This window comes from Schistocerca serialis, chromosome 2 (assembly GCF_023864345.2).
Source record: "Schistocerca serialis cubense isolate TAMUIC-IGC-003099 chromosome 2, iqSchSeri2.2, whole genome shotgun sequence".
NCBI lineage: Eukaryota > Metazoa > Arthropoda > Insecta > Orthoptera > Acrididae > Schistocerca > Schistocerca serialis.
The window spans coordinates 702,385,043-702,402,240 of NC_064639.1; the positions used below are offsets into that span (position 1 = coordinate 702,385,043).

At 38.7% G+C, this 17,198-nt stretch overlaps 1 protein-coding gene across 1 annotated transcript in view; it reads left to right on the top strand.

The window, feature by feature from the left end:
- Positions 1-13,150, top strand: part of LOC126457848 (probable aconitate hydratase, mitochondrial) — a 122,697-nt gene extending 109,547 nt beyond the window's left edge. The window contains exons 12-15 of the mRNA XM_050094488.1: positions 399-496; positions 2,929-3,065; positions 5,563-5,774; positions 12,170-13,150. Coding sequence (XP_049950445.1) covers positions 399-496; positions 2,929-3,065; positions 5,563-5,774; positions 12,170-12,310 — 588 coding nt within the window. The 3' untranslated portion in view covers positions 12,311-13,150. The remainder of the gene's footprint in view (positions 1-398; positions 497-2,928; positions 3,066-5,562; positions 5,775-12,169) is intronic.
- The last annotated feature ends 4,048 nt before the right edge of the window (positions 13,151-17,198 follow it).

Below are 17,198 nucleotides of genomic sequence, written 5' to 3' on the forward strand. Positions count from 1 at the left end.
CACACCAACTGTTCATTTCTCCTTCTCTGTTCCTCTCCTTTTCAACCCCACCCCTGCCCATCTGATGTTAGGTAGGTCGTACCCCACAGTGTTTATCTCCACTCATTAAGTGACATGTTTACAAAGTTTGGTTGAAATTGGTCCAGTGGTTTAGGGGGGTGGAACGTGCATAAATAAATAAATAAATTTCTTGTATTTGAAGTTTGACAGTTTATAAAGCATTAACTTGAAGTATTATTTTGTGCAGTTCTCTCTTCATAATTTCACCATTTTGAATACATCACTAGTGTCCTTGCTTGACTGTATTATTTTTGTTTTCTCTACTAGCTTCTGCTTTTGTAATCAAACAAGGACCTTAATATCAATATAGGCTAAAGACACAATTTTCATTGTTACAGGTAAAGGGCAAGTGCACAACTGATCACATCTCTGCAGCAGGCCCATGGCTGAAATATCGTGGCCATCTCGATAACATTTCGAATAACATGTTCATAGGGTAAGATATTCATAGATCATTAAGTTAGCTTTCTTTCTAAAACTGGAGGAAAAATAAGAATATAAAGCAGATATTCTATTAAAACAAGCTTTCAGAAAAGACAGCAGCTCAATAATCAAGGTTGGTTGGGAAATTGTGGTAATGCCCTAAAAAAATTAATTTATTCATTAACAAGTTTGCACAGTAACTTCACAATATTACAGATTTTGGCTGTCACCAGCAATCATTTTCAGATTACTTTAAAACACACACACACACACACACACACACACACACACACACACACACACACACACACATATTCATGCAGTACTAAAACAGATAATGGTATGTAATTTTATTGGTGCATAAACAGTATTATTTCAGGATGAATCACATATCAGTATGTTTTAATCCCTACATTTTCTCACACTTTAAATATCCTCTCAATGTTTTGGGGGGGGGGGGGGGGGGAGAGCAGTAACTACTGTGTGTGCTTTCGCACGCGTGCAGTAATTCATGCTTCATGCTGCATTTCAGATTATGCATGACTTTAGTGCTTTTTGTAGTAAATTATAGTAGCTATGTTGTAACACCCTGTGCAATACTGTGAAAGGAGAGAAAGGGACCGTAATAGATGAAAGCAGCAAATTGTTGTTCATTTCTCATCAATGATGCATAAAATGTCAAGATCAATATTAATCTTGGTTACACAAGAAGCTTATGAACTTAACCAAACATGTAAGTATCAATTAACGAGTTGTGGGAGCACACAATAAAATAGGTGATGTCAATTTCTGAGCAAGCTGAGTTGAATGATAATGACTGTAATGTATCTTCATTTGGTAATGTTGTAACAGGAGAAGAGTTTTGTATAAATGTTCTCCTGTAAGCAGAGTTTATATATATTATTCTCAAACAAGCCTCATAAAAGTTTAACTTAAAAAATTCTTTAAAGCACTTCTCTTGGTCTTTTTATACGTTCTCAATAAGTTGAATGACTACATAAAAATATTACAAGCATTGGTTTATATTTTTGAACCTTTGGTGTAAGAGCCATCCAGAAATTAAAGAATATTTGTGTCACAGTCTACGCATCTGTGTTGCAGCGGGCGCTCATTGTTTTTGGTGTTTATTGTGATGTGGACAGTCACTGCATGTGGTTGTGAGTAGGACCTGGTTACACGGTAAGTGCAGAGATAGCTGTGATCATGGCTATGCTGACTGTAAATCTCACCAACTGAGAGTTACAAGGTGTTATTCAGTTTCTGCAGGTGGAAAATATTAGACCCTGTGACATTCATTGCAGATTTATCATTTACTGCAAAAGTTTAATGAATGTAACCAGTATCGAAAAGCAATGCATAATCTCTAAGAATGGGAGAACAGATATTCATGATAAAGATAGATCAGGGTGGCCCTTCATCATCACAGATGGGCTGAAACACAAGATGGTTTGCATCATTTAAGATAATTGATGATTAACAAGTAGCAACATGCATGAAGAATGTCAGGAAACGTTCAATTGTGCATGAAATTTTCAGTCAGCACTTGGGGTGCCACAAAATTTGTGCATGGTCTGTTCCACAGATGCTCACAGCTGATGAGAAAGCTGCAGGAATAGAAGCTGCATTAGCTTTCTGGGAATATTAAGAAAGGGGTGGCAACATGTTCATTGAACAGATCATTACATGAAAAGAACTCTGGGTTACTCATAACACCCTCATAATGGAGTGACAGTCTATGGAGTGGCATCATTGTTAGTCACCAAAGGAGCCACACAAGTTCAGACAAACTGAATCAACTCAACAACTCAAGGCTTCTGTATTCTGAGACAGTGAAGGGTCACTACTCATCGATTTCATGCCTTACAACACAACAGTCAACAGTGACGTACACTGTGATACCCCTGAATGTTTTCATTGGGCTTCCCGAAACTGCTGAAGTGGCAAGCTCTCACATGGAATTGTTTTGTTGCATGACACTGCATGTCTGTGTACTGCCCAGCAGACACAAGCCTTCCTGTATGAGAAATTCCAGTGGAACATCTTCAAACATATTCCATACAGTCCAGACCTGGCATGTTCGGACTTTCTGCTGTTGCCAAAACTGAAGGAAACGTTGCTGGTAAATGCTTCACAAATGATGAAGACCTCAAGGATGCTGTAGTGGCCTTCTTGAATAGCTAGGCAGCCACGTGGTATAATGAGGGTATACACAAAGTGGTGTCAAGGTACAAGAAGTGTCTTAATATCGGAGGCAACAATGTGAAACAGTAGACAAAGTATGTGCCAAAACATGTCCATTCAGTTTCTGTATTATTATTAAAGAATATCTCGGTATGGCAGAATGTTCTTCACTTGCGGTTGGCCCTTATAAATTACTTTTGTAGTGTTGTTGTAATGAAGCACATAAGTTAGTGGTTGGTTGATTGATTATTTCTTGAATTTTAGAGCTGTGAATGCTGATAATGGTGAAATGAACAAAGTGAAAAATCAACTTACTGGTGAATGGGGACCAGTCCCAGATGTTGCGAGAGCCTACAAAGCGAAGGGTGTAAGATGGGTAGCTGTTGGAGATGAGAATTACGGTGAGTAGTATTCTTAACTGGTATTTCGTACCTTGTTAAGACTCTTTTACAGCAATCATGTGAAACACTGGTATGACAGTACGAAAGGATAGATAACTACTCGCCACATAGAAGAGGCCTTGAGTCGCAGACAGGCAGTGTAAAAGAACCTAGAAATATTTCAGCTTTAGCGTAAACTCCTTCTTCAGACATAGGGAACACATACACATTAGAACAACTCACACACACATGGCCGCTGTCTCCAGGCACTAAAGTGCTGCTGCTACATAACCTGATATTAACAAGAATCTAGATGGGGTGGGTAGAGTGGGAGCGAAGAATAGGTATGGGTTGGGGAAGGAAGGGATAGCAGGGTAGGAGTAGGGGAAGCTGTTAGTGGTGCCTGTTGGTGTGTCCAGGGATGTGCTGGGGACTGGATAGAGTTGCTGGGTGTGGTATTGAGAGGCTGTGTGTGTGTGTGTGGGGGGGGGGGGGTTTATGGAGAGGAAAGGACAGTATGGGTGCATTAACAGGATAGAAGGCATGTGTAGTACTAGCAAGTGAGCAGAGAAGGGGGTGGGGGGGGGGGGTACACAGTTGGAAGACCAGGGAGAATATCCATGTTCTCCACCTGCCTACCTCCTCCCCTGCTCCCGCCCAGTACTTCTGTTCTGCCAATGCACCTACATTGTCCTTTCCTTCCTCCCCTTTAGCCTCCTCCTCCTACTCCCAACACTGCATCTGGCAGCCCTATCCTCCTGCATGTTCCCACAGGTAGCAACTAGCATCTACTCCCATCTTTACACTGTTATCCCTCTGTATCCCCACTCCACACATCTTCCTTGCTCCCCAAATAGACAGTTACTCACATCAGAGGCACTTGCAGTAGGGGTTTAATGCTTGGTGACCGTGGACATATGTGTTTTTGTGTGCATGCGTTTCTATTTCCAAAGGAGGACTTTGTCCAAAAACTGAAATACTTCTAGTGTTCTTTTTCATCGCACTTGTCTGTGACTCAACACCACCTATATGTGGTGAGTAGCAATCTAACCTTCCCATATTGTTGCCTATAGTGTCACTTAGAACTCGGATGGGTTGTGATGTTAGGATGCAGTTCCCAGGAGGAAGTAAGTTCTGTGCTGCTAAGCGTAGTTGGAAGGAAAGCAGTGAGTAGTGTTAAACGTTTAGGTGCTATGGATGTTCAACTCAGAACTTGAGTAATGTGGAAGAACAACACTTAATCAGTTAAGCACGGACATATATAGTTGACTGTCCCCAAAAAACCTTAATGCTGTCAAAGAATCAAGTGGACTACTAGTTCACATATAACATATTCCATAGTGTATTGCTGGCAAGATATACAGTGTGTAAAAAGAAAAAAGAAAAGAAGATTGATAGCTATTAAATTGTGAAGTAAAAGTCAGTGGTGCCCCAGATAATTCTGGAGATAAACAATAATAGCCAGGAACTCTTTCGCGAGAAACCATATCCATTTCTTTTCCGACTTCGTTATTTACACTGTGCTGTGGATTGGCATTAAAGCAGCAATTGGTGATGAGTTGTTGCAGTGACTTCCATCCACTCCAGTTATTTTTCCTTAACATAGTTTGTTTTCTCTCTGTCATCACAAGGCATACAGGAGCCTTCACATTACACTGTAACAATCTCTTCTTGCCCTTTCGTAGAGGAGAGGGGTGGCAAGATAATTTTTCCTTCACGAGGGAAAACAGAAGTGAGACAGAGATCATAATTTCCATTTGTCATATTTATTTTGCTTTTTTCCGTGATTAATATTTCACTCCTTTCCAGATATGTAACGAGTTGAGGATAACGTCATTATACTGTATGTCTTTGCTGAAACGGAGGTAAATCAATAATTGTGAGCTATGGGGGTGATGGTGTGCTCACACAGAATAGTCTGAACCATGGGGCAATCTTGCTCCCAAGTTCCCTAATTTCAGTTCAGTAGGTAATAATTCTGAATAGAGGTATGAAAAATGATTGTGCAGTTGTAATGACAGCATAAATGGAAGGACTTTTACTGAAGCTTTACTGTAAACAATGGATACTGATTGACTGACAAGAACACAGTGAAAGGATGTCATGTTTGGTTATATGGCCGTGGGATCTCTCAACAGCTCCAAGAGTTTGTACACAGCATTTATTTATCAGTATTCATAGTGTTCCATGAAAATTTCATTTTGCTAAACGAAACGAGTTGTCTCCTCACAGTGATATGTGTACCTGCTAGATTGTTTCCAACAGTATTGGATCATTTTGGTAGTCCATATACTACTATGTCATAAACTGGTCAGTCTATGTCGAACTTGTGACATAATCCAGAGCTTGTTGTTTCAGCAAAGTAATTTTAAATCTCTGGTGTCAAACGTATCTGTTCTTGCCATTTTTGTGTTCACATATTAGATAAGAAAGTTTGAGAGAGGGTAAGCACGTCTTCTGTGTTAGAAATTAAATAGAATGCTATTCCTTATATGACTTGACATTAAATGTTTCTCAGGGGAAGGAAGCAGCAGGGAACACGCTGCCCTGGAACCCCGCCATCTGGGTGGTCGAGCCATCATTGTAAAGTCATTTGCTCGTATCCATGAGACCAACCTGAAGAAGCAGGGTCTATTGCCACTCACATTTGCTAATCCTGCAGACTATGACAAGATACAACCTACAGATAAGATCTCACTTCTTGGTCTTAAAAATCTTGCACCAGGAAAGGTAAGGATTTAGTTACTTTTATAATTTCTTCCTCATTAAACCAAACTTCTAACACTAGTCATTTGTATGGACAGCAAAAAATTGTTTGTTGCAAACCTAAGTTTAATAGTGAACTAATTTGGCTCACTGTTCAACTTCTTAAAGAGCGGAAGCAGAAAGATAACATATTAGAACTTGAACCTAAATTTCAATCATAAAGTTGTAAATAATTATTTGAACTCAACCTATTTCATGATCTCCATTATATCTTCTTCATAATATTGGCATGGTTGTTTTGATGAGGTATAAATTGTTCCCGTGTCATGCAAAAGATTTTTTGAGCTAATTTCTTACTGTGTATTAATATTAGTAATGAAAGATGCAGGAGTTTATATTTAAACAATGGGAAATCCAGGATGGAATACTAGCAATGTTACAAAAATATTTTTTATATTTGTACATAAGTAAGATGATAAATAGAAGTTTATATTCACTATTTATCCCATTTACTGCACATGGGAGAAAAATGCAATTCAAGCAGTCATATTAATCTCTCTCTCTCTCTCTCTCTCTCTCTCTCTCTCTCTCTCTCTCTCTCTCTCTCTCTCTCTCACACACACACACACACACACACACACACACACACACACACACACACACAAAGGATGCTTTTCAAATTATAACCCAAAAATTTATGTAAATAATAATAAATTTAACAATTTCATAAGACCACTTCAAAATTTAACAGAATATGTTCAACACAATTTCTAGTGGTTTGATTCTTATTTTGAGCTACTTTATTATTTTACTTTTTTTATATTTGTAGAAATAATTTCTAAACACATTTTTTTAAAAATATTTGTACATCAGTAAAATAATAACCTACAACTTAATCATAATCAACAAAAAACAAAATTTTTGATCTCTGGAAGATGTCCATGTATTGAGTAATACATTTACTAGCTTGTATTGAGATGTAAAATTTGTAGTGAAAGTGAACTATTCATCAGTTGCATTAACCTGCAGAATTAAGATATTGTCTTAAATATGTTTAGGAGATAAACATCTAAGATAGCTAGTTAATCACAATTCAAGCACACTTTGTGTTGCACCCTTTAAATAGGTTTCCAGTCTGTTAAACCTCCTGCAGCTTGCATCTTACTAGTGGAGTGTAGTACTACTACTACTACTACTACTTCTACTTCACTTTCTAAAGAGCCATGGGATGGTGATTGATGGAAGTAGCTATTTCAGTATGTCTAATGGCGTTAGTACCAACAGTTGTTAAGTTGTTTCGGTACTATAAACCTGGCCAACTGCAGTTAGTAGGCAACAGCATGTTCAGAATATCTACATACTCATAAACAAAAGGAGGTATATCACACAGAAACGTTATGTGTATTTGAATCAGTTCTTAACAGGAACTTGTGTTATAACTGATACAAAATTAAGATAATCAACAAAATAAATTTATAGTTGTTTACAGTGCAGCCCCACTATGAATATTATTCTTGGGCATGAGTTGAAATGGTTGCTGTCTGTAAGCATTTTCAAATCAAGTGACTGGAACATACTGCAAATGGGTGTGTTAAGAAACATACCGAGACATGTACCAGGGATAGATTAGATTAGATTAGATTAATACTAGTTCCATGGATCATGAATACGATATTTCGTAATGATGTGGAACGAGTCGAATTTTCCAATACATGACATATTAGGTTAATTTAACAACATACTTAAGTTAATATAACAATTTTATTTTTTGTGTTTTTTTGTTTTTCTTTATTTTTTATTTTTATTTTTTTTTATTTATTTTTATTTTTTTTTTAATATATATTTTTTTTTTCTTTTTTTCTTAATTTATATCTAAAAATTCCTCTATGGAGTAGAAGGAGTTGTCATTCAGAAATTCTTTTAATTTCTTCTTAAATACTTGTTGGTTATCTGTCAGACTTTTGATACTATTTGGTAAGTGACCAAATACTTTAGTGCCAGTATAATTCACCCCTTTCTGTGCCAAAGTTAGATTTAATCTTGAATAGTGAAGGTCGTCCTTTCTCCTAGTATTGTAGTTATGCACACTGCTATTACTTTTGAATTGGGTTTGGTTGTTAATAACAAATTTCATAAGAGAGTATATATACTGAGAAGCTACTGTGAATATCCCTAGATCCTTAAATAAATGTCTGCAGGATGATCTTGGGTGGACTCCAGCTATTATTCTGATTACACGCTTTTGTGCAATAAATACTTTATTCCTCAGTGATGAATTACCCCAAAATATGATGCCATATGAAAGCAATGAGTGAAAATAGGCGTAGTAAGCTAATTTACTAAGATGTTTATCACCAAAATTTGCAATGACCCTTATTGCATAAGTAGCTGAACTCAAACGTTTCAGCAGATCATCAATGTGTTTCTTCCAATTTAATCTCTCATCAATGGACATACCTAAAAATTTGGAATATTCTACCTTAGCTATATGCTTCTGATTAAGGTCTATATTTATTAATGGCGTCATACCATTCACTGTACGGAACTGTATGTACTGTGTCTTATCAAAATTCAGTGAGAGTCCGTTTACAAGGAACCACTTAGTAATTTTCTGAAAGACAGTATTGACAATTTCATCAGTTAATTCTTGTTTCTCAGGTGTGATTACTATACTTGTATCATCAGCGAAGAGAACTAACTTTGCCTCTTTATGAATATAGAATGGCAAGTCATTAATATATAATAAGAACAACAAAGGACCCAAGACTGACCCTTGTGGAACCCCATTCTTGATAGTTCCCCAGTTTGAGGAATGTGCAGATCTTTGCATGTTACGAGAACTACTTATTTCAACTTTCTGCACTCTTCCAGTTGGTACGAATTAAACCATTTGTGCACTGTCCCACTCATGCCACAATACTTGAGCTTGTCTAGCAGAATTTCATGATTTACACAATCAAAAGCCTTTGAGAGATCACAAAAAATCCCAATGGGTGGTGTTCGGTTATTCAGATCATTCAAAATTTGACTGGTGAAAGCATATATGGCATTTTCTGTTGAAAAACCCTTCTGGAAACCAAACTGACATTTTGTTAGTACTTCATTTTTACAGATATGTGAAGCTACTCTTGAATACATTACTTTCTCAAAAATTTTGGATAAAGCTGTTAGAAGGGAGATTGGACGGTAATTGTTGACATCAGATCTATCCCCATTATGCATTACCAAATGCAGCTAAGGTACTATGCTGTCCACATAACAGGAAATACAGAATTTGTCACCACTCATACACTTGACTGAGAGTGGTGTGTGAGTGGTATGTCAATGTCAAGGGATCCTTTCAATGGGATGGGTGGTAGAAGATTAGGCTTTATAATCTTGTTGATAACGTGGTCACTAGATGACAGTACACAGAAAGCAGGGTCCAGTGAGAAGGGGGAATATTACTCTCATCCCCATTACCAGCAAGATTAAGGTGCTGTCTGCCACTAGGTACAAGAGAAAGCACAGAAGTATAGATGGAGCATTGCTTGGAGGAACATGTTTGGCTCTGTAAAGGGGAAATTGTAAAGACTTCAGTGACAGAATCGTTTCTAAAGAACTCTCACAAAATCTAAAAATTTCTGATCATATGTGAAGGCTATGAGTGGCACCAAGTTTAATGTCCAGACTCTCTTGAGTAGCACAGGATAGCAAAGCAAAAGCAGAAATTCTGAATTCTGTTCTTCAAATGCCCCATTTTGCAAGGGGGAGTCAGGTGAAAACATTAAACCTGTAATTAAAAATATATATTTTGTACCATTGTTGTGTAAGTTAGTGGCACTATCCAAAGTGATGTAAGACATGCCCTACAGGTGGCAACATGCTACAGACTAGTGAAATGTGTCCTTAATACCTGTTCAAAATGGTTTCCCAGCTTGTGACATGCACCAAGGAAGAGCAGCATTCTGTCATACTTTTTCTGAGCAGCAAAGGTATGAAACTTATTGAAATCCATCAGAAAATGAAGTTCTAGTACGGGGACACATGTCCATTACTGCTGAAAGTGTGCGAGTAGAGTAGAAAAGTCAGACATGGCACGATTTCTGTGACAGACACTCAGCATTCACGTCTGGCATAGCACATCATGACACCCATCTACTGTGGCAGTTGAAGCCATGGTGATGGAAAAACGCCATGTGACAATGAATGAAATAGCCGTAAATATGAAGTCTTCAAGTTTCTCAAAGTGTTTGCTAGATGGATGCCACAGCACCTCTCTCTAGAACTGGAAGAGCAACAAGTTGACATCTGCGAAGAACTTGAGCGGCACTCAGAAGCTGATGGTTATGGCTTCTTTGCGAGAATCATTTACAGGAAATGAAACGTAATTACACTACCACCAAATCAAAACGAGAGAGCAGGCAAGGAATCATGCCATTCCACATTACCAAAACCCAAGAAGTTTTGGACACAGTCATTTGGTTTAGCCTGCATTACGATCAAAGTACCATGGATTGCTGACTACAGGTGTTATATTGCAACATGATAATACTTGGCCTCGTACTGCCCATGCAACACTTGCAACCATCGATGACCTGCACTTTTATATTCTGCCACATCCAACTTGACTCACCAGCCTTCACACTGAGTGATTGCCACATGTTTGGACCTCTCAGAGAGATGATGGGAGGGAAGAAATTTCAAAAGTTTCCCTTCCCCCTAGAGGAATCGATGTACTTCCTATGCATTGGAGGAAGGTTGTTGTACGACAGGGAGATTATGTCCAAAAATTATACGTTTCTATTCCATTTTTGTTCAGTAAAAAATATTTAAGATTTTCGTTTGACTTCCCCTCATAGCATGAATTTCCATTCGTAGTGTCACAATTTAATTACCACACCACTGCAAAGGGGATTAATTTGTGTCAGTTGAGAAGCAGCTGAAATTGCTAAAACTGAACCAAGCTCTAGGTTCCAACTGGTTCCCTGTCAGACACTATACGGAGCCAGTAAAGCTCCCAGGTATAAAACAGTTTTAAAAGTCTGATTACTTTACAAGTGAGTTAATGCATTAAATATTTGACCTTAAGTGTAAAGCAAGAAAGAGTTCTGTGTAGGTGTGTTTTCAGTATGTTTGAACTTGATAAATCCTTTCATTCTCAAGTATTTTATGAATGTAGTCAGGACATTTGCATGCTGTTGGTTGTGAGACGTATGCACAGTTTCTAAAGGCAATACTTGTCTAGCTGTGTTAAACCTGTAATGTAAAATTATAACTCTTTAATCAGTAGATTATGGCGGCATTTTAAATTTGGTCAAGAATTATGACGTACTGAAAATAAAGTTCGTGTATCCCATGGAAGCTGTTATGTAGGCAATCTGCAACTGGGACCAGTTTACTGTGCCTTGGGTTAGTCACGTAGTGATATAAATATGTGACCGACTTAAGCCCCCTCTTCAACCATAATACACCAAAGACTCGTCAACCAAAAGTTTGTATGTAGTAGTAGGAAAAGGCAAAGCTCACACCTGTCTATAAGAAACATTTCAGAAGTTATTCACAAAGCTATCTTTCAGTGTCCTTGTCGTACGTCTGTTGCAGGATTTTAGAACATATTGTAAGGTCAGAGAGAATGGCATATCAATCAGAAAGACCTACATGCAGGCCAGCATGGGTTCTGAAAACATCGGTTACGTGAATCCCAACTTCCACTTACCTCATGTGGCTGAAAGCCATGAGTCAAGTCAGTCAGGCAGCTTCAGTGTTTCCTGACCTGTAAGATAGTATTAAGAGTAACCTCACATTTTTTTGTATTACACAGTTACCTATAATGTACTCTCTGAGAATAGCTGCAGAAATATTTAGCCAGATATTAAGAAGATTAAAAAGTAGTGCAGAGACCAGCAAATTGCTTTGAATGTTCAGAAATGTAAAATTCTGCAGTTCACAAAACGCAAAAATCTAATATCTTTAGACTCCAATTGTCATTCGTTGATGTTGCAATCAGTCAACTTGTACAAATACCTGGGAATAACCCTTTGTTAAGGCATGAAATTGAATGATTGCATTCAATTTGGTTGGTTACCTGGAAAATAAACTAAGTCTACGAAGGATATCAATCACAAAACTTCTCATGCAAACCATCTTAGGCTATTTCTCCTGCAACTGAAAGCCAGAATTAAATTAATAAATAAATTACACCCTGGATAGGTTATAGGTTATTCTTTATGCATTCCATAAGTGAATGGAACAGAAGGCAACCCTAATGCGATAAGTGGGAAGTACTCTTTAACATGCACTTCAGTGTTTTGCAGGATGTACATATAAATATGATAGTTTAGCAGCAGTATTTATTTGTCATTTTTGTCTCTTTGTATTGACACATTTCAAAAATATTTAAATGCCTGCAGAATTGTAAATATTGCTGTTTGTTTCAGCCTGTAACAGCAGAAGTGAAACATGCAGATGGAAAGAAAGAGCAGATACAGTTGAATCACACAATGAATGAACAGCAGATACAGTGGTTCAAGGCAGGCAGTGCCCTTAATCACATGAAGAGAGTAGCAGCAGGAAAGTAAAGGAAATATACTGTTATTGGTGCAGCAAGTAGACAGTTGCAGGACAGTAACTAGTGCATATTACAAGTGTTGTGTATATAGTGAACCATTTGTTTTATATTTGTAATATGAACATTTGTGATACAGCTTATGTGCAGTAATTTGTACACAATAAATTATTGTAAGGTAATTATCTTTCCCATTTTATTATAAATGGGTTATAATGATGCAGTGCCTCCCTTTTTATAAGAAATTTTTGATGATGACTGAACGAAACAAAACAAAACCAGGAACAACTTCTACTGATCTCTGTTATACTGGTCAGTGCGATGGTGGTGATGACGACAATATAATGGCAATAATGGCAATGATGACAATGACATAGTTACTTAAATGTTGTTGTAAAGTGCTAGATGTAAAAATTGATACTGGTGATAGTATAGCTATTTATTCAGTTGACACTGATTTTTCTGAACCAATGTAGCCCTTAAAATTGTATCAGTTGTAGTAGGGCTATCAGTTTTATATAAATTTTCCAATGCTTGGAAGGAGCCTGAATCATGCAAACTTTAGTGTCAAGCATAATTGTGGCATTATTGTGGTACGCTTCAAGAAGCAATAATTACTGGGTAAGTCTCCGGCATTAGTGGGTGCGTTCATTTCTATTTTTGCAGCTAGACACTTTGTCACATCAACAAATGTGATACCTCCATTCCTATGTAACTATTTATAATATATACATTGAGAGCTTTCTAAAAGTTCTATTCTTCTGTAGCTTGAGTTTCAACAAGACTTAAATATCGGATATTTTGTAGTGCCTGTTGTTGAGATGGAAAATAAATTATTGTATCTAATTGAGAACTTTAGTTTTTTTTCCATGTATTGGTTAACTTTCATATTGATTCAGGGCATCGTCATTTTCCCCCGTTTGATATCAATGTTGTATTGTAAATCTTAACAAGATGTCAGGAATTAATTATTAATTATTTTCATTATGTTGGAGCAATGGAGAGGGAGGGGGGGGGGGGGAGAGAGAGAGAGAGAGAGAGAGAGAGAGAGAGAGAGAGAGAGAGAGAGAGAGAGAGAGAGAGAGAGAGAGTAGAACAAGTTAGTTTACAGGATATGTATACACGATTGGTGTTAACATTAATGAACATATTATTCCTTACTCCTACTCGTGCAACTACACTCAGAAACTAGTACTTTTCTACATGCTACAAGCTTTTAAATAAAAATTTGTCCGTGGAATGAGAGTTGTCCAGTAGAAATGACTTTTAGGTTAGATTCACAACTTGTGGGTCATTTTATGTGATTGAGCAAGTATTTGAACTACTTTGTGAGCCACTAACAACTTTAATAATGGGTAATAAATGTCATTTTTCCCTCTAGTGTTGTAGGTGCTACTATTCTTATCAAACTGTGGTGGATTATTTATTATGAGTTTCGTTAGTGAATAAATGTAGCGTGACGATGCAGTTAAAATGGCTAACTTCATGAAGAAGGAAAAAACTCATCAAGTGGCAGCAGGAGAACACACATAAAAAGAAAACGTTTTAGGTATGCAAGCTTTTGGAGCCAGTGGCTTCCAGCAAAAGAGTTGAAGTGTAAAGAAGAGGGGTGAAGAAAAAGGACTGGAGAAGTTTAGAAAAAGGGGGCTGTGTTCAGAAAAGTTGCCAGAGGTTAGAGGTAACTTAACAAATGGGGTGAGAAGGAACCATTCCTCAGGTCCCTATAACATGACTCTAACCTGTCCTTTGCAGAACTCCCAGCTCTTCATTCCCTGAAAGCTGGTGACTCCATCATTATCCTCCCAGCAGACAAAGGATCTACCACCGTGGTTCTTGACTGACAGGAGTACTCGTATGTTAGTGAAGGCCTACGGCAGCTGTCTCATACCTCTACATACAGAACCTCAAGATTCCATCCCTGTGATTCAAACTGACCTGCAGTCCCTCCTTAGAACCTCAGGCCCCTCACTACAACTAACACCTCAAGCCATATAATTTCTCACTCCGTCCAAACCTTGCACCCCTATCTTTTTACATTCTTCCTAAGACCCTCAAACCCAATCATCCTGGCCATCCTATAGTTCCTGTCTACAAAGCACCTACCGAATGTATATCTGCCTCAGTTGATCCACACCTGCAACCCATACTACAGAGACTTTTCTGCTATTAAAGACACCAACCATTTCCACATTGTCTGAAATCCGTGAACGTCCCACTTCCACCACACACCTAGCTCATCACCATTGATGTCACCTCCCTCTGCACCAGCATTCTCCGTGTACATGGTCAGTCCGCTGTTGAACATTCAGTCAGTCAGCACCCATCTGATTCCAAATCTTTGACGTCCTTCCTGCTCACCTTAATCAACTTTGTTCTTACCAACACTTACTTCACCTTTAAGGGGCAGACAAAAACAGATTAGGGTATGTCCATGGAAACCAGGATAGCTCCTTCCTATGCCAACCTTCTCATGGGTTTGCGTGGAGGATGGTTTCCTGGGATCCATAAGCCTTTAGCCCATGGTTTGGTTTAAATAAATTGATGACATCTTTGCCACATGGGATTCATGGTGAGGCTGACCTGTTAAAATTGCTCGAATCTCTAAATACCTTCTCCCGATTAAACTTCACATGGTCCTATTCTGAATCCCATGCCACTTTCCTTGATGTTGATCTCATCCTCACAGATGGCCAGCTACACACTTATGTCCATATTAAATCTACTAACAAACAACAGTACTTACATTTTGACAGCTGCCAAAAAAAAGAGGTCTTTCCTTTTCATCCTGTACGGTAAGTCTCCCCTGTCCCAGGTACTGGGTGACTTACCGAAGACTGCCTCTTTTCCTAAGCCTCTCCAGTCCTCTTCCTTCACTCCTTTTCCTTGCACTGCAACCCTTCTGCGGAAGGAGGAGCCGCTGGCTGTGAAAGCTTGCATATCTAACCCTTGTTTTTATAGGTGTGTTCTGCCACCACTTGGGGAGTAGATTTTTTTCGTCTATGCATTTACTGTATATTGTCAAAAATTATTTTCGTTGTTATAACTCCTTGAAGAGAAATCTACGTGACAACCGTGAGTGAACACCACATTGTCTTGCTGCCCACTTTTGTGCAATCAGTATTTTCTAAGTGATAAGCTACCCCTGAAAATTATTCAGTAAGACATTAACATCTTAACTCAATGATTCTGTTTTCAAACTGTTACAAAAATACTTTTTATTAATTGAAACATCTTATAATGTATGACACTGCATACAGACATATAAAGACAGCTCTTAAAACTCACAATAATGAGTTACAAAATCACCTATAATACATTCGTGTTCAGAAAAAACACCTTGAATAACTAGAGACCAGACATTCTTATTCATAGGGCATGTACATTAGCATCTAACGACGTCAGCACATGGCTTCAAGGTCAATGTCGATATGGTGGCGGAACACCACTTACTGGTAAAATGGATGTGCAGCTCTCATTGTCGCTATAAACCGAAGGTAATGGATCAGTGTGACGTGAGCAGACATTTGTGCAAACTGTACCATCAAATCAGTAAGTTTGAAAGAGGGTGCATTATTGGCATTAGAGAATGTGATGCATCCATCTGTGAAATTGCTGCTCATGTGGGACAAAGTGTATCTCCAGCACAATGGGTGTGTGCAGAATGTTCCACACACGGGCGTAGAATACAAGATGTGTCAGGTTGCACCACCATGACCCTCCCCCACCCCCAACACCCACGCCACATCCCCTCCTCAAGAAGATTGACATCTCATCCAAACGGCATTGCAGGACAGATCTGCATCCTCTTTGGCCCTGACATAACAGTGGAAAAGTTTAACACCTCGTACACTATCAGGGATGACAGCCCGTTGCCATTTATTACAGTATGGATTACGTACTCGGCGTCCACTTCTCCGCCTACCTTTGACAAATGTGCAGAGACATGTTAGGCGGCAATGGTGTATGGAACCACATCAATGGGGACAGGAATGGATCAGATAGTGTTTAAGGATGAATCCAGATTCGGTATGTTTGAAAATGATGGCCGCAGTTTGGTTCACTGCAGACATGGGGAGTGGCATCACAGTGACTGCATTCACACAAGACGTACAGTGCCAACCCGAGACTGTATGCTGTGGGGGAGGGGGGGGGGGGGGGCGTTGGGTACAACCACAAATCATAGTTCGTGCATGTCCAGAGCACTGTGACAAGTGTGACCTACGTGAATGACATCCTACGACATGTAGCCATACCCTTTTTGCACAAAACCCCAGATGCCGTTTTTCAGCAAGACAGTGCACAACCACATATCACTGCATGAACGTGTGCCTTTTTGGTGTAGCAGGGTGTCAACCTTTTGCCCTGGCCCACCAGATCACCAGACTTGTTGTCAGTTGAAAATAATGAGAGATATGGTGAAACAATAGGTGCAGCACTGTGACCCAGTGTCAACCACCACATATGAACTTTGGAACCAGGTGAATGCTGGTTGGATGGCTACACACAGTATGCCATTCATGAATTATACACGTTGATACTATCATACATGGAACAAGTTATCAGGGCCTTTGGTGTACCCTTTGCCTTCTAGGCAACAAGACACATGCTGAGCTGAGGTGACTGAAGTGCTGATCATTTCTGCAGATCATACTAATGTGTGTGTCATGTGAATATGAATGTCCTATCTTGAGCCATTCAAGGTGGGTTTTTTTCTGAATATGAGTGTAAAATCTCAGGTATACTCATGCAGTAGACTCCGAGCAAAATACCCTGAAAATTGAAGTCATTTTTTAGTTTCTGTGTAACTATGACCTCTAGCCAAGTATTTCACAACATTGTTCTGTGAACACAAATCATGGAGGAGCTGGATGCAGCACAGTAAATGTATTTTTTTTTGTACC